Raw genomic sequence first — 18,383 nt, forward strand, 5'->3', positions numbered from 1 at the left:
ACACAAATTCTAAATGAAATTCACTTGAAATTTTTATCTCTGATGTATTTAGGATATTTAACTTTTTCAAGGAAACATAGACTTGCTTTAGTGAGGAGTGTGATACATATTGGGGGCAACAAAAACCATGGGTTTCATTTACATCTCTTCAGAAAAAAAGTAAACACACATCTTTCAGGTTGTGGTAAGAGAACAGAAGGCAGAGAAATGCATACTTTGGTATGGTCTCCAAGAAAACAGCATTAAATGAGGAAAATACTGCTATAATACATAATGTTGTAAGTTAAAACTGCCTTAGAAAAACGAAAGAATGATGTTTCTTTTTGTCACTATTGTCAAAAATGAATTTTGAAAACCTAATGAGCAGGCATCTAACTTCTTTCCTTTAGAAAGCAACTAACTACACTCTGAAATACAATCTGTTAATCACTGTCAAAATGTGTTATGTGAAGTGCCAAACACCTTACAAGATTGCAGCAACTAAATTTGCTGCAGACATTCAGGATTGATGGTATTTAGAGTGGCAGGCTGCCAGAGTGATCGTGTTAAGGAAACATTCTTTTCTGTCTCTCCTCAAACAGTGAGGGAAACATACAGGTACATACAGCTAATTTTCATTTCATTCGTGTACCTTTATTTTAGTTGTAGCTATTATTTCATCTTCTATTATGAGAAATCTTAGGCTGAGGGAAGATTTATTTGCCAAAGATACGTAGAAAGTGATTTGCAGTGATAGGATTAGAAGACATGTTCCCTGATCTTTAATTTTCAAATTATGAGTCTTTTAGAATAGTGAAATAATTGAGCAGTTTTTGATTAGCAGGGAAAAAGATAAGAATGTAGTAGCATCGTTAGACATTTCAGTAGTCTTCAATTTTGTTTTTTGTTTTTCTCATTTTTTATTTCTAAATCTAACGTTTTACCAAGTATGCTTTTTTATTTATTTTTTATTTTTTTAAATTTTTTTTTTTCAACGTTTTTTATTTATTTTTGGACAGAGAGAGACAGAGCATGAACGGGGGAGGGGCAGAGAGAGAGGGAGACACAGAATCGGAAACAGGCTCCAGGCTCCGAGCCATCAGCCCAGAGCTTGACGCGGGGCTCGAACTCACGGACTGTGAGATCGTGACCTGGCTGAAGTCGGACGCTTAACCGACTGCGCCACCCAGGCGCCCCAACCAAGTATGCTTTTTTTAAAAAAAAGTTTACATATTTATTTTTGAGAGAGAGAGAGAGCGAGAGAGAGAGAGAGAGCGAGCGAGAGCACACAAGTGAGAGTGGGGTGGAAAGAGAGAAGCTGTCAGTGCAGAGCCCAACACGGGGCTCAATCTCAAGAACTATGAGATCATGACCTGAGCCAAAATCAAGGGTCTGACACTTGACTGACTGAGCCACTGAGGTGCCCCTACCATGTATACTTTATAGTCTTTCTCTGTATGTGTTTGTGCATTTTTTTTCTGAATTATGTGAGAGGAAGTTTTTATACAAGGTGTCCCTTTGTTACCTAGATTCTTTAGTGCATATTGCTTGAAACAATGACATTCTGTTACCTAATCATAAAATATCAAAGTTGAGACATCAGTATTGACATAGTACTGTTATTTGACAGACCTTAGATAATTTTGCCACTTGCCCACTAACGTCCTTTTTTAAAAGTTTACTTATTTTTGAGAGAGCGCAGTGGGGTAGGGGCAGAGAGAGGGAGGGAGAGAATCCCAAGCAGGCTCTGCACTGCCAGCACAGAGCCCAATGCAGGGCTAGAACCCATGAACTGTGAGATCATGATCTGAGCTGAAGTCAGACGCTTAACTGATTGAGCCACCTGGCGACCCTAATGACTTTAATAGTAAAATAATATTTAACTGTTCTATCTCTAGCTTCCTTTAATTTGGGACAGTTCCCCCATCTTTCTTTTTTTTCATATCTTTGACATAAAGAGCATAGTCCCTTTATTTAACAGAATGTCCCTCAGTTTATGTTTAGTGAAGGTGTTCATATGATTAAATTTGTTTGTTTTTTGTTTTGGTCAGAAATATCACAGAAATGATGTCTTCTCAGAGCATTGTATCATGAGGCACGCAATATCTATTTGCTCCATCACTGGTAATTTAATTTTGATTGTTTAAGGTAGTGCCTGCTAGGTTTCTCCACATAGTTACCAATTTTCTCTTTGTAAATTATAAAGATCTTGTGGAGAGATACTTTGTGACAAAGTAAATACTGTTTCTTATAACACCTTCACTCACTAGTGTTATGGCCAGATGGTAATTTCTTAATTCCATGATTTCTTGTACATTTATTACTTAGCATTCTGCTCTGAGAAGCTTTCCTTTTTTGTCTCTGTCTCTCTCACAACATAGATTCATGAATTCATTTTAGGGGTTAGGATCCATTAATATATATTTTGATGCTCAAATTGTCCCAGATTTGGGCAGTGGGATTTTCTTGAAGCTTCTCTGTCTCTCTGTCTCTTTCTCTCTTTCATATTTTTATCAATCTCTGAGTAACTTGTTTAGCATAGCAAGGTACCTGTCCTAACCTTAAATCATATGTTTCTTCAAGAAAACTTGTTCCTTTTTTTTTTTTTTAATTTTTTGAGAGTGGTATTTAGAAACCATAATCTACCCCATAATCTTCTGGGGTATCATTGCTTCTAGGCCCTTTCAGCAGAGGTAGGAAATACATGTATGTGTATACATGCACACCTATCTGTTTCTGTATGTGTATGTATGTCTGTGTGTATAACCATAGTTATATAATGTTTGATACCTATAATTACCATCTAAGATCACAGTTCATTTTAACCTTCCCTTATCATATTTGTTCCCTTTTCTAATGGTGATGAGTCTGGCTTCCATTTTCTTAAGATATTTACTTATTTGCTTTAGAGTACATAAATAGATTCAGAATTTATAACAGACAGCTGTGAAAAAACCTAAGTATGTAGGTGTTTTACCTTTAGTTTTAGAGCATATAGTAAAAAGACTGTGTTTTTTTAGAATACTTAGGTTAGTTCTCTTTTTCCTCTTCAGTGTAATTTTGTTATTCATTTAAAAAACTGACCCTTGTTTTGTTTGTTTTTAATCAATTTTAAGTTTTTCATCCTTGTTGATTTTGTTTATAATTTACAGTAATTTTTGGAATATGAAATTATACTTATTTTAATAAATTAGAACTGTAGAAAAGGAATATGGGGAAGAAATAATAGATGGCTACTTTGATAAATGTTTAAAGTTTACATGGACTAATTGGTGAGTTTCAATTATATGTAATATGTGTGTATACATGCTATATACACTGTGTTCCACTGTACTTTTTTTTTCCACTTAAATGTTTTATCTTAGAGTTTGTTCCATGTCAGTACATATAAATCTGTCTCATTCGTTTTAAGAGCTGAGTTGTGTTCCATTATATGGATATACTGTATATTCTATTCTCTATGGATGGGCATTTGGTTTGTTTGCAGTCTAAACAAAGGTATAGTTAACTATTTTCTTACTATACTGCTGTGCACATGTATGATTACAGTCAGATCACTTTTAAATCGAAAAGGAAATTACTAAATCCTATTTTTGGGGGAGGGGACAGGTGAGCAGTTTGATGTTGCAAAAGCTCTATATGTGATTAAGTTGGTTTTTAAGAATCTTTGAGTTATAAATTACCAATTTCTAAGTTACAGTCTGAAACATAAAACAGTATAGCGTTTAAAGTATTTTGGTATTTCAAACTAGTTACTACTACAAGTCACAGGAAAATTACTGATTAGCTGTATTCTTTACTAAATGCTGTCACAGCTATTAAAACTGACAGTTTTGATTTAAACCTGTCATTTGTGGTATGAAGAAATGGAAGTGCAAACACTTTCGCATTGTCTTAGACCAAAGTCAACTTTGTATTGTTTGTTTTTCACCACAGTCTATAAAGACTCAATAAATCTAGCAGGATGTGTAAATATACATATATTTTGGGTGTTTTTAGTAATAAATGAAATACATTATATAAGACTGGAGAAAATTGTTTTACTTAAAATTATAATTTTAATTATTTTGTAGTGTTATCTAGAATAATGTAGCTGTCAAATACTTACAGATTATATAGCCCTATTCGGTTTCTCCTGTGGGGTTTACATTTTTGACTGCCTCTTTGTACCCATGTTGTAATGGGTTTAGGGTCATAGGGAGGATGTAAAAGTCATGTACCTTATGATAGGTATTTTTATCCTCAAGTGACCGCATTGGTTTTTATATCTAGCTCTCAAAGTCTTTTATGTGAGTTAATCATATTTAACTTTGCAGATAATAAATTTATAAACAAGATTTAACTTTCTTAAGCTCATAAGTAACTTGTATTTCATTTTGCACAGTGCCTTGGTAACTAGCCAAGGATTTTATGCCTCCTAGTAGTTCTCATCAGATCAGGAACTGGAAGAATGAGGCCTACTTTTGACCAAACATAGGTCAAAAAGAATTGGTTTCAGCCGGTTGATGGGAAATTTTAGGGGGGGAGGCAGCAGCGGAATCTCTGCAATCAATGTGGAGCTTCAGAAATTTTTCAGGTAACAAAAGGTTGCACACAGATTCTATTCCAGTGATAAAAATCAAAAACTGTTTTAAATAAGAAATTTAATGGGAAAGACGATCTCTTTAAAAAAAAAATTTGTATGTGCTTTTTTTATTATACATGCTTTTTTTCTTATTTAGCAATGTCATTTATAGAATGTAATACATTTGTTTTTAACAAAAGGTCCTTAATAAAGGATTTGATTTCTAAGAAAATAACAGGGCAGGAAAATGGAAGAAAAAATGGCTTTTTGTTTTTATGTGTTCCTTTTTATAGTATATTCAAGGCTGTAATATATTTAGAATTGAGTATTTTTGCTTAATAGTAAAATAATATAGGACTACTAGTGTTTTTTGGAAGCTATATTGCAGTTATGTATTTTTTTTAACTGTAGTGAGTAAAGTTAAATGCAAGCTTTAAGAGCTATACTTTTTTTTTTAAGAGCTATATTCTTAATACTGTTGTTAAATTAAACAGGATTTAATCTGATCAGTATTCTTATGCCTCCTAAACCTCTTTATTCTTTCTGATATATATTTTTTTAACATTTAAAAAAATGTTTATTTTTGAGAGAGTGTGTGCACGTGGGAGAGGAGCAGAGAAAAAGGGAGACAGAGGGTCTGAAGCGGGCTCTGCACTGACAGTTCGATGTAGGGCTCAAACTCACGAATCGTGAGATCATGGACTGAGCCACCCAGGAACCCTTGATGTTTCTATTATTGTAGAGCTTTTGTTTTCTTTATAAGTTCTTTTAGCATCCTCTGCTATTTTTTATAACTAACTTTGAAATATATTATTATAATTATATAATATTGCTATAATTGTAAGGCACTACAGTGAAATTTGAAGTTTCCAGTAGTTAGCATTCTGAAATAGCTTGGTTTCTCTAATATCTGTATTAGAGAAGGAACCAGAAAAATATACTAAAGCCTTCCTGGCAGTGAATAAATAGTAGCTCCTAAGCACCCAACGCAAATGAGAGAGCCAGAAGAGCCAAAGACCTGAAGTCAGTCCGGACCCAGTGTACTTTACTGGTTTGTCACAATGAAGGAGTACTCAGATTGGCTGGTGATGTCGCACAGGCCCTGCTTTTTTATTTTTTGAGAGAGAGAGAGAGACGGTAGGGGGAGAGGGAGACAATCTTAAACCGGTTCCTTGCTTGCCTAGTGTGGAGCCTGACGCTGGGCATGATCTCATAACCATGAGATCTTGACCTGAGCCGAAATCAAGAGTTTGACACTTAACCGACTGAACCACCCAGGTGCCTCTCATAGGTCATTCTTTTTATGTGAAAGCTGAAAGTGTGATGGACAAGGTAACAAAGGACAAAAGTGTCAGGGAGAAAAGGGACCACAGCAACTTTGATTATTGGTGCAGGCATGGTGGTTATTAGAAATAGTAATTAGATACTTATGTAGTCCATATTCCAAATAGGGCATAGAGAGCCAGTGATAAAATGGCCACCTCTTTTCTGGATAGGCAATAATTCATCTGATACCATTGAAGGCTTAGAGTATCTCTAAGGGGTGGAAGTAAAATGGCATTGCCTATAGCAAGGGATTAGGGAAAGAACTAGCCACTATACTAGAGCTTGGGGAATCCAGTGTAGATCGGTGGACATGTGGGAGATGGGGACAAATGGGTATTTCTCCGTGAGAACCACTCTGAAGATATAGCAATATATATCAGTATTTTGGAAGGCATTAAAAGTACAAAAGCAGTGTCCTGTACTTCATAGTCTGTAAGATTTATATCTTTGCTATTTTGTGCTTACTAGTGAGAAGTAGGACATTAAAGAAAATGTTATGTTTTCTAATACATCATCTTGTTAAGATGGATCTTTGAATTGTACTCCTGTGGTTCCTTTTATTTTAATGTTTCTCTTTAATTTTGTTATTCAATTCTATAATTGAGGGAAAACATTCTGTGAAAAAAATAGGGTTTAAGGTATTGAGAAAGTATATAGGACATCTTAGATTTGCATTAAAAAGTAATTTAAAGAAGAATGTCACATTAAAAAAAAGGGTGGGGGGCGTCTGGGTGGCTCAGTTGGTGAAGTATCCAGCTTCTGTTCAGGTCATGATCTCATGGTTCATGGGTTCAAGCCCCACATTGGGCTCTCCTGACAGTTCAGAGCCTGGATCCTGCTTTGGATTCTGTGTCTCCCTCTCTCTCAAAAATAAACATTAAAAAAACAAAAACAAACCGTCAAATGTTTGAAGAGCCAGTCTTCAGATACCTGGAGAACTCCACTATGTAGAATTTCTCAGTAGTGATCTTTTTGGTATTCTTTCCTTCTTCTGGATAGAGTTTGTAGTCTCCCATCAGGCTGTGTGCATTACTTTTCAGCAGATAGATTTACCATTGTGGTGTGGAGCATGTTGAATTTGGCAGCAGAGGAAGACCTGTAACTAAGAAGGGTGTCTTGTTTTTATGAACTAGGCCACATTTCCTGTCATACTTAAGCATTTTCTTGCATAGGCACAGGTGATCAGTTCGACACTGGACTTTTCGCCCCCCCCTTTCAGAACATGGGGAATTATTTTTGCAGTCTTTAAATATGAGAAAATTCAGTTACCATTGATTTTGTTGACCAAACATGTAAAAGGCTCATTGTGACTGTCATTAATTTTGAGTTAAAACGGATCTCCCTGCAGAAATATGGTCTTGCCCCCTTAGGATATTATGAATTGCAGTTAGGACCCTTTTGATAAAGCCCTTTTTTTGGTGTTGGTGCTTATTGTAAAACATTGTTTTATTTTTATTTTCAGGAAATTTTCAACAGGGGAAATATGAACCATATTAGCTAGTTCCTCCTGAGGAAAAAATAAGAATAGTTAAGAGCTTGCATATACATCAAGTAGCAAACTTATATACACTACAAATAGTTTTGTTGATATTAGTAAATTATTATTTCCTGCAAAATTATAGATATGTACTTCAGTTTTATGAGAATATGCTTAAATGTATTATCTATACTTCATAAGCACTTAACTGATTTACAGAGAATATTGACTTGAAATTGCTCAATCCCTATCCCAAGTAACTTCCATAACTACCAAAGACTCTTTGTAATTAAAAACAAAACAAAAACCTTTAAAAATAGATACACAACCTAATTAATTAAAATAATGAGGGTGAATTTGATGTAATGGCAGTTAAGGTGGGAGGGATTACATTAAAATTTTATAGGTAGTATTAGCAATTCCGTTTTCCTGTTATGTCATTATTTATAAATATACTTAAAAATTGCTGGAGCTTTGACCAGAGGTTGATGATGGTAAACCTAATTGTCTTATTTTCCCAAATAGAACTTGTAATTGTTTTTCTTTTATGCAGTTATGTTTCTTTTAATCTAAAATTAGTTGACAATTATAAAAACAAGTTTGCTAAGTTACATCAGTGTACCTAACACAATATGGCTATTCTGTGTGAAGGATTCTTATCAAAAGGATGCTCTTGGGGTGTCTGGCTGGCTCAGTTGATAGAGCATGCAACTCTTGATCTTGGGGTTGTGAGTTGGGTGTAGAGACTACTTAAAATCTTAAAAAAAAAAAAAAGCTCTTTAATTTTCTTTCTCACCCCTTTCTCACCCTTTTGTTTTCAAAGAGAAACTGGTAGTCTGGGTAGATTCAAGGCGTCTTTAAGAGAAAATGTCTTGGGGAGCCCCAAGGAACTGATGAAGTTAAGTGTGCCATCATTAGTGTATGCTGTTCAGAACAATATGGCTTTCCTAGCTCTTAGCAATCTGGATGCAGCAGTATACCAGGTAAGTGGAGGTAGATGACAATGAAAAGTGAAAAGTGTAAAATCTCAAGTTAAAAAACAAAAAAAAAGTTTTTATGGTGAAAAGACTTATTAGCCCTTTATCACATTGTTTTTTTTCCTCCATAATTCTATTAATATCAAATATTTGTGTCAGACAATAATGTTATGAGTTCATTAATTTATTGTTTTGTTTGTAGGTGACCTATCAGTTGAAGATTCCCTGCACTGCTTTATGTACTGTTTTAATGTTAAACAGGACACTCAGCAAATTACAGTGGATTTCAGTTTTTATGCTATGTGGTGGAGTCATACTTGTACAGTGGAAACCAGCTCAAGCTACAAAAGTTGTGGTAAGAAACAAAACGCTCACCAGAACTAAAAGAGAACACTTCCTTAATCTTATAACACTTTAGACCATCACATTGATGAATGTAGTACATTTCTTTGAAAATAATCTTTGCCCTACAGATAGGCTTTTTTTACTCCCTTATCATAATGTTATTATTAATAATATAACTTAATTGTCCCCCTTCCTCTATTTTTCTGGAGGAGAATATGCATAAAATATGTTAGACATGGAAGGTACCTTAATGTAATCAATCCCCTTCATTTTATGGATGACAAAATTGAAGTCTTTTTTTAGACAAATCCCAGAACATTAAAAAAAAAGTTTATTCATGTATTGTGAGAGAGAGAGAGAGCTCATGTGTGCGCGAGTCGGGGAAGGGCAGAGAGAATCCCAAGCAGACCCCATGCTCAGAGTGGAGGCTGATATGGGGCTCGAACCCATGATCACAGTCTGAGCCAAAATTAAGTCAGTTGTTTAACTGACTGAGCCATTCAGACTCCACAAAATTGAAGTCTCAAGAAGTGACTTGTTTAAAGTTACAGTTAATAGCTAACCTGTTACTAAAATTGTGCCAATTTCATACAGTTTGTATGTTCAAAACTTACAGGCCTCTTTTAGGCATTTTTCTCAAGAACACCAAGGGAAGTTTTCTTCATCTAATTTTCATCCTTTCTCTGAACTCAGAAAGTTTTTCTTGTAATCTTTTTGCACACATTCCCACTGTCAGTGATAGGGATTACAGGGGGAGTAGTGTTTTTACTGATATAACTAAAACAGGGCCAAAAGTGCCTTTCTAATTTTCAATTTAAGACTTAAATGGTACCTACCTGATTTTCAAAAATATGTTGTATACTTTATTAGGTTATTTTCCCAAAGAGACTTAGGAAGTGGGACTCTAGTGAATGACCTTCAGGAGTTTTCCTTTACAATCAAATACTTTCTTCACCTTTTAGCAAATAAAAGACTATGGTTCTCCTAGAGGTATGAGGCAGCTGGAGATGTATAGAGGGCGTGTGCAAGTAGGAAGTCAGTTATTTTTTACGTAGTTTCTAGCCTAAAGCTACATGGAGGGTCCCCCCCCCCCCCCCGGAAAATGAGGTTACAATGAATGTTTATGGTTTTTACATGATATTTAAACATGCTTATATTCTGGTGGCATTTCAAAACACTGATCAAATATACACTGCACATTTAATTTAGTTGTAGACCTTGCAGAGAAAGAAATTTATTGGGAAATAAGGCAAACAAAAGTTAAATATGAACTTTAACACTTCACACCATTAGGAAAGATGTTAGGTCCACTGCACATTGGTAATTTATGTGAAAAGCTTAGTAAGCTAAAGCAGATTATTGGGCAGCTTTCCTACTTTTGGACCACTACAAAAAGTTCTTTCATATTTTAAGCAAAGTGCAGCTTCTTGTAACTGCCTCTGTTTTTTGTTCTTGTCAGAATAACTCAATTCCCTACCAACTCTATAGGATAATCCTTTGGATATTTGAGGTGTCACATCACCACCCTCCAGGTCTTTTTTTTCCTCCCCATTGAGACAACCTTGTTGTTTCTTTCTGTATTTTCTAGAGATTTCTTGATTCCCTTCCTCTTGCCCCAATACTTCCTTGTATTTCTCTTCTAGATGCATTCATTATTGTTCCTCAGTAGTCTTAAAACCTCACACTGTCTCTAGCCTTTGACTGAGCAGATGAAGTGTAACTTGTGAATTACCTCTTTTGTTCTGAATACTAGAGATTTGTTAAATTAGCCTATAAGTTTCTGGGGGGAAGTGGAGGGAAGATAGCCATTCAATAACTGATTATACACAGAGTTTCACACAACATAGTTTATTTCAAATGTGTCATGTGCAGTGGGCTGCTTCTTCTAACCAAAATGCGGATGTATTTATTTTAGTATCTTGTTAGCTTTGGTTCATCATTCAGGCGTTTGAGGTCCTTCCAGATCTTATTATCCATTATTAGGTTTTTGAGTTGTTAGTGTTCTACAGATTCGACAAATATGTCTTTGGGTCTTCCCTAAAAATTTAGACAGGAGAGGACCAGAGTTCTGTGGCTATGCTTTTAGATCTCTCTTTAGCTGGACTTTTCCCCCCTCTTGCTCAATAATCCTTCTCTTCTCTCAGTTTTTATAGGTCTGCCAGGAATTTGAGAGTGCCTTAGCTAGGTAGTTCTGGCTTGAGGTCTCTTGAAAGTTGCAATCAAGATATTGGCTATGGCAGCAGTCAACTGAAGGCCTGACTGGGCCTAGGGGATGTTTCTAAGGTGGCTCATTCATATGCCTAGCAAACTGGTATTGGTTGTTGGTCTAGCTTGATTTTATTCCGTTAGCACTTTGCTGTATGAGAATTCACTCAGCTATGGATAGAATTGTACTACTATTCTCAATACATTTCTGTCTGGTTCACAAAAATATTATGTAGATTTGTCTTTTTTTTTTTTTTTTTCCAAAATACTCTCTCTATAGAATTCCCCTCATCATACTAAGAATCCCTTCATAAGGAAATTTGGTATGTCTCATTCTTAGGGAAGCCATATTATTTTCTAGTGATGACCATTAAACTTTTTATGTCATCTGTTCTCGCGTTTTGCTAGTAAGTCATTAATAACAATAACAGTTGCAATCACTTAGACCAAGCTTTCTCTCTCAGACATTTAACATAAAGCAATACTCACCTATATCAGGCTGTTTATTTTGAACAAGGTATGTGCTTGTCATAGTATAGTCATGTGTCTCTACTCTTTAGTTTCAGTGTTACTACTGAGATAGTATTTATCTCTGAGGAAAGACTGATGAAAGTTCCTTAAGGGTTAGTTTAGGGAAGAAAGAGAAAATAAAGTTGAAATAGGTTAGGGCACATATACATGCATCTTTTAGCACAGAATTATATACATCTGTCAATCTCTCTCATCCATGAACTATTTAAGAACCACAGCTGTGTATCATCTTTTATTTTTATTCATTTAGTACATAAGACAGTGTATCTGGTACATAGAAGGATACTATTAATATTTGATAGAAATTTAGTAAAGTAGGAAATCTTAAAGTCGTTACTTCATTCTGCAGGTGATAGGAAATACAAGAGTTAAACTGTTACCATTTCTGTGATTGAGGCTATTAGGGCTTGAGTTAAGGTGGTGGCAGAAGTTAAAATTAAGAGGCAGGCTGACAATGCAAAATTCTGTGCTAGGATGACTGCCTGCCTGTTATTAGGAATAGGCACACATGTTCGGTAAGCATGGGTGCAATTTGAGGGACAGCTTTTTAATTTAAGTGCTTTGGTTAATCTCTGGGATGGCCTTTTGTTTGTTTCTATCTTAGTCTGTAGACTAGCTGTGTCTGATGTGGCACATACTCTCAATAGAACCATAACAAATTTTTGTAGTCATTTGATCTCTTGGATGAATTCTATTTATGAGTCACTAACAACTTTTGAAACATTATTGCAGGTGGAACAGAACCCATTGTTAGGGTTTGGCGCTATAGCTATTGCTGTATTGTGCTCAGGATTTGCAGGTAAATCATAAATGCATTGCTTTATTCTGTTAAATTTTCTAAAAAAAACATTAAATAGGGATCTAGTTTATATTATTTTATTGTAACCATTTTATTCCCAATAAGGCTTATCTTCCTACTTATAGTTTTGTGTCAGCTGTTTTTTCAGCAAATGTGTGGTAGTGTTTAATTCGGTTCAGACCTAAGACATTACTCATACTTGCAGTAATCTAAGAACATATTTATGTCATGTTGACCATCTTCAGTCCAGATAAGAACCCAAAAGTGAACAAAGACTTCTAACAATGGACAAGTGAGCAGTTAGAAAGCTCCAGTACCTCTTTCCATTTCCTGGAAGTGGCACTATCTTCAGGCAATATCCTCTTGCTGTGGGATATGAAGTTGCCAGCTCAGTATCTGTTTTTTCCTGTTACCCTCAAGTTCTTCCTCTAATAGATTAGGAATTATGGAGTAGGGAGAAAAGGGGGTGGGGTGGAGAGTACCTCACCGAAAAGTTAATACATAAAAGTAACAGCCAAAAAGGGAGGGATGAGAACTGAAATCATTAACATAAAATAAACATGGAAGTCTAGAGTCATATGTGTAGGAACAATCCTCCACTTAATCAAGAAGAGACAAGGTATTAATGTTAAGTGCAACATATGTTTTAGAAATAGTTCCAATAGAGAAGAACCTGAATTTTCTTTTAGTAAAGAATATATTAGTCATAGCTATGTTTTTATTATTTATCTTTATTTGTGCTATTTCAAGAGTTAGGATTCTTTTTATTTTTGACTAGGAAAGTAGGCTGGATGTGGAAGTGAAATATTGCTTGTGAAAAAGATCTTTGATAAAAGGGGAAGATCTAAATTGAGACATATATTTAATGATAGCATCATGCTAAATTTTTATCCTTAGGGAACTAGCAAATTAGAAATAAAAATTGAGTTACCCAAGAAATATGCTATTAGACTTTTAAAAATGGGAATAGGAATAACCATTACATGTTTCTTTCCGTTCTCTGGCTCTAGCGCACATTCACCAAAAACAACCTTTTTTTCCATTATAATTTTTAGTTGATTAGTATTTGAGTGGCAGTTTCTAAGTCTGTAATTAATGTGTTTATAATGAAAATCTTTAATATCCTTGAATGTCTCCATGTGTTCATTTTAAGTATAAAACTTAGTGGTATGTGATTTTGCATGTGTATGATGAGTCATTTGCTTTTCTGGAGTATCTGGAAAAACTATGGACCCTCAACCCCAAGAAAATGCACATACATACAAAATGTATTATCTAGTGAGTGAGTTCATGGTTTTTCTGACATTAAGAACTTGGTTTGTGGAACCCTGCTTTAAAGGAAAATGGCTTCACTCAGCAATTTCTATTTAAATTTTATTTTGGTTGTGTTACTCTGAAAAAAATCCCAAGCGGTTATTATATAAGTTATTTTGTAAAGCTGGGAGTTTTCATTACTAGGCAGATATTAGAGGGATATGATTAAGATAATTGACTCTAATAGTATAGTTTTCCTGCTGACCAAAAGAAGTCTATTATTGGCATTAACAGAAAGCTTCTGTGATCTTACTGCTACAGTAATGGGAGAAACTGTTCTTAATAATTTATGAGTTTCCTGTTGTATGTGGGTTAGAAAATTCCCTCTTAGTTACTGATTTTATATGCTGTATAAAAATACATGTTGCTAATGTCAAAATGCCATGTCACAACCAGCATAATAAATGTGCACTTGATGTAAAATGTGTTTGTTCCCTGAATCATATACTTTTATATTGTCATAGGTCTAGGTTATTGTTCTAAATGAAAGGAATTTTAAATTAATTTTTAATATCTTTCATATTTGCATATCTAATTTTTTTCCAGGAGTGTACTTTGAAAAAGTTTTAAAGAGTTCAGACACTTCCCTCTGGGTGAGAAACATTCAAATGTATCTATCAGGGATTGTTGTGACATTAGTTGGCGTCTACTTGTCAGATGGAGCTGAAATTAAAGAAAAAGGATTTTTCTATGGTTACACATATTATGTCTGGTTTGTCATCTGTAAGTATCCAGGAATTAACAAGTTCTGGGTAGATCCTTTAAAAAAAAAAAAAAAAAGTCTGTTTTAAGCCTTTGATAGCATTTTGAAATTGTTCCTCTGCTACTGTGAACACGTTTGAAAATGTAATTTTGGTTTTATTGACTGACTTTGTGGCGTAACTCTCCCAAAGCAATTTTGCCTTCACGATCAGTAGTATCTAATGTGTTAGCAATAAATGTGTACAATTTAGTAGTAGAGCACATAGCCCTCTGGGCATGTGAAAAACAATGTTGTTTTATAGGAACTATTACTCGATTTTAGTACAAACTCTCTCAGATGGCTGCTTCTAAGGAAAATCGTATTTTCCTAGGTAAATTAGTATGGCATCTCTGGGGGTGAAAACTGCTTCACCATCATAGAATGTTTCATTTTTCGAGTGTTAAGATTTTCTTTCTTTCTTATACAAGTTCTTGCAAGTGTTGGAGGCCTCTACACTTCTGTCGTGGTCAAGTACACAGACAACATCATGAAGGGCTTTTCTGCAGCAGCAGCCATTGTCCTTTCTACCATCGCTTCAGTGATGCTATTTGGGTTGCAGATAAGTATGTCTTAGTTTGTATTTTTAAGTTTTTAAAAGAGCTTCTCACTTCCTTGACTCCTTAAATATGGCAGTTGGTCATAAATTCCTTGTTTTGTTATAGTTTATTCTACAAATGCAGAAGTTCATTATCTTATGGGATGTGGGTCACCAGTACTGAGGTTGTTTCCATGGTCCTAGAGATTAGCTGAGGGGTAATGGTTCTACTGAAAGTGACAGGGCTACTGAGTTACTACAAAGAGCCTTTCTGTAGTCAGGACCTCCCTGTTTCCCTGGTTTTAGATACAAGACAACCTGAATACTTCTCGGTGAATATAGTATGATTAGGTTTGCAAGGAAATACAAGGACTTTAGGGAATGATTATTTTCAGCAGTGCAGTTACAGTAAACAAGGCTTTTTATGAGGGGGAAAGAACAGAAAATTCTTTCATGTCCCCCTTAGTTTGTACCTTCCTAACTTTTGGACGTAGGTATAAAGGTATTTTTGTTTCTTATAATATGTAATTAGTACAAAATTCATTATGATAGCTGGCATTCTGGCACCATCACTGTACTAGTCCTTCTAATATAGACTTCCCTAGCCTACACCCAGCATTAAGTTGGATCCTGAATTATTTAACATTTCAGGGTGCTGTAATAATCATTTTCCTTACTGATCAATTATACCACAATCTGTGAAATATCGGCAATAAGTAAAAGAAACAGACTTGGCCTGTATTTATGTTTGATTTTAAAATTGATTATTGTTATAAATGCAAATAGAGGAACATCAAGCTTGTAGAAATCTTTAAAAAAATTTATTAGTTGTGCAACTTTGGGGAAGTTACTTAACCTGTGTCTCAGTTTCTTCATCTGTAAAGTGGGACGGATAGTCTCCTGGGTTGTTTTAGGTAAAGTGATTAGAATAGTGCCTGGCACCCAGTAAGTATTCTGTAGAAGGCCAACCACTTACCATTTCAGTATCACTACTTATAGGCCCTCCTTTAGATATATTTCTTACCTGATTTTGGTGAACTTTTAATTGTACTTCTGATCCTTATGCTCAACAAATCCTTATGCCTTTTCTCCTAAGGAATACTTGGGGGCAGTAAAAAAAAAAAAAAAAATGCTTTTCAATTAGAACATCTTACCCATCTTCCAGTTTTCTATTTAGATTTAACTTACCTCCCCTTTTTTTTTTTGACGGGAAAGCTAGTCTTCTCTTGTTAGGAGTGAACTAATAAAATCATAGCTTGATGTCATTTCTCTGCAAGCCATTTTTAAAACTAATAAGATTGTGCTGTTGTACTCCATACAGAATTTGGTTCAGTTTGGAACAATATACAGTTTTGACATAGATTTTGACATAAACATTTATGTATGAAATGCTTACTTGTCAAGTTTGGGCAAGTTGTAATTTATGTCCTGATTTTCAGGATTAAGACCAAAACAAAGAAAAAAGACAAGGCTAGCAGAAAATGAAATTGTACTATCATCATTTCATCTCCTTTTCAGAAATCTTCAATCATTTTGAGTCATTGGTTACTTAACTCGAAATTTTGTGCTCAACTACCTTTTACTCTAAATTTTTACAGGTTTCTAGTACCATGGAAAAGCCACATTCCACTGCTCTTTTTTAAATTACAGCATATGGTGTGGGATGGTGGTGCCTGGGTGGCTCAGTTAGTTGAGTGTCGAGTCTTGATTTGGACTCTGGTCATGATCCCAGGGTTATGGGATTGAGCCCCATGTTGGGCTCAGCATGGAACCTCCTTAAGCTTCTCTTAAAAAAAAAAAAAAATCCTTTAAAATTTAGCATATAGGGAAGTTAGTATGTTGTCAGTGGTCTGGGACAGGCATACTCGTATTCTCACAAAGCCTACAGTCTCTTTGTACCTTTTTTGGGGGTGGAGAGCCAGAATTGATTCTCTCTGTAAACCTTACCGTCTATAAAAATAGAACACTTATAGATGTATTTTCCATGTGATCTAATGGTATAAACCTATAATTGAAAGATTTCAAAATTTAAAATGGATTATTGTTATATAGTTTTAAGGACACAGATACAGATTAATTTTTTTTTCTTTTCAGCACCCACCTTTGCTCTGGGTACTCTTCTTGTATGTGTTTCTATATATCTCTATGGATTACCCAGACAAGACACTACATCCATCCAACAGGGAGAAACTTCAAAAGAGAGAGTTAGTGGTGTGTGATTTCAGCCTCAAAAGACTCTTACCAAGACAAAAACTGTTTGCATTAAACTAGAGCCTTAAGTCAATCCGAGAAGGTAGCTTAAACAAAAACATGTTAACTGTGTCATAAGAATTAAGAAGAAAGCTATCTGAATGAACTGCTACAAAGATTTAATGTGACCTGTTTTGGGTCAACCTGTTTTGTTTCAGAATGAAAGACTTTTATTGTATATATAATGTATATAAAAAAGTATGGAGAGGGTATGATATTACAAAAAAATCATGTGAGGATACAATATTCAAGTAACAAGGTTTGGGACAAGGTTAAGGGTTAAAGTGCCAAAGCCATTTCTGTACGAACTGTTTTCTTGTTCAGGAACCAGGGGAGAAGGATGACCCCTCCTTGTTCTCCAATTCATGTACAGTATTTCATCCCAGCAGCAGTAAGACCCAGCTAGCTCTTTTCTTACAAAAGAGAGGCATAACCAAGCCAGGCTAGTTCAGAAACAAACTGAATGTTTAACTTCTCAAACTGAATCTATTTCATAATGCAGGCAATGACTTCTGGGTGGTGACGGAGTACTCCTGTTAAGTGCTGTATTTGTGCCATTCATTGTCTGGATTCGTATTTCTTTGCTGTTAGATGATCTACTTTTCTTCAAAAAATATTTCTAATGTCACTTTTGTACTTTTTTTTATAAAGTATGTTTAAAACTATTGGGCTGTCAATAATTTGTGAAATTTTAGTGTTTTTAAAAATTTTTCTATAATGTTAATGGGGAAATTCAGCAATAAACTTTATTTATATGCAATCTGTGATCACTTTTTGTATCATGATTATGACCATTAAAATAATGCAAAATGTAAAAAAAAACAAACACCAAAAACATTAAATTTTTCATTTTTTCTATGTTGGAACTGTATCAGGGTTCTCTGATGACATATAAACCAACTCTTGGCAAACCTGAAGCAAAAAAAAAAGTTTATAAGAAAGACTACAATCAGAACTAGGGCTCTAAGCTATAGGAGATCGTAAACAACAGTCTTCAGGGAGCTGCTTTTGGAAAGACTGGCCTCTAACCATCACTGTCCCTGTGTCATTTCACTCGAAGTTCAAATACTGAGGTGGCTACCACAGATCTGGGAAGGGGGAACGTTTCTGCAAACAAGTGGAGAAGGATATAGGACATGAAAAACATGTTCCAGTTACACATTTTTATTCCATGGCTAGTTTGTGCTAAGGAAATATTAATGATTCTTTAAAAATTAGTAATTGGGGGACCTGGGTGGCTCAGTCGGTTGAGCATCCGACTTCGGCTCAGGTTATGATCTCATTGTTAATGACTTTGAACCCCACATCGGGCTCACTGCTGTTAGCCTGTCAGCTCAGA

The 18,383-nt window shown here is 35.0% G+C and overlaps 1 protein-coding gene across 1 annotated transcript; it reads left to right on the plus strand.

Moving 5' to 3' along the window:
• The first annotated feature begins 1,802 nt into the window (after positions 1-1,802).
• SLC35A1 (solute carrier family 35 member A1) lies at positions 1,803-17,690 on the plus strand. The gene is made up of 6 exons (XM_049653993.1): positions 1,803-8,329; positions 8,526-8,678; positions 12,137-12,203; positions 14,064-14,240; positions 14,688-14,822; positions 16,889-17,690. The coding sequence occupies exons 1-6, from the start codon at positions 8,240-8,242 to the stop codon at positions 17,011-17,013; spliced, it is 747 nt and encodes a 248-aa protein (XP_049509950.1). The 5' UTR covers positions 1,803-8,239; the 3' UTR covers positions 17,014-17,690.
• Positions 17,691-18,383: the final 693 nt, after the last annotated feature.

This window comes from Panthera uncia, assembly GCF_023721935.1.
Source record: "Panthera uncia isolate 11264 chromosome B2 unlocalized genomic scaffold, Puncia_PCG_1.0 HiC_scaffold_24, whole genome shotgun sequence".
In the NCBI taxonomy this organism is placed as follows: Eukaryota; Metazoa; Chordata; class Mammalia; order Carnivora; family Felidae; genus Panthera; species Panthera uncia.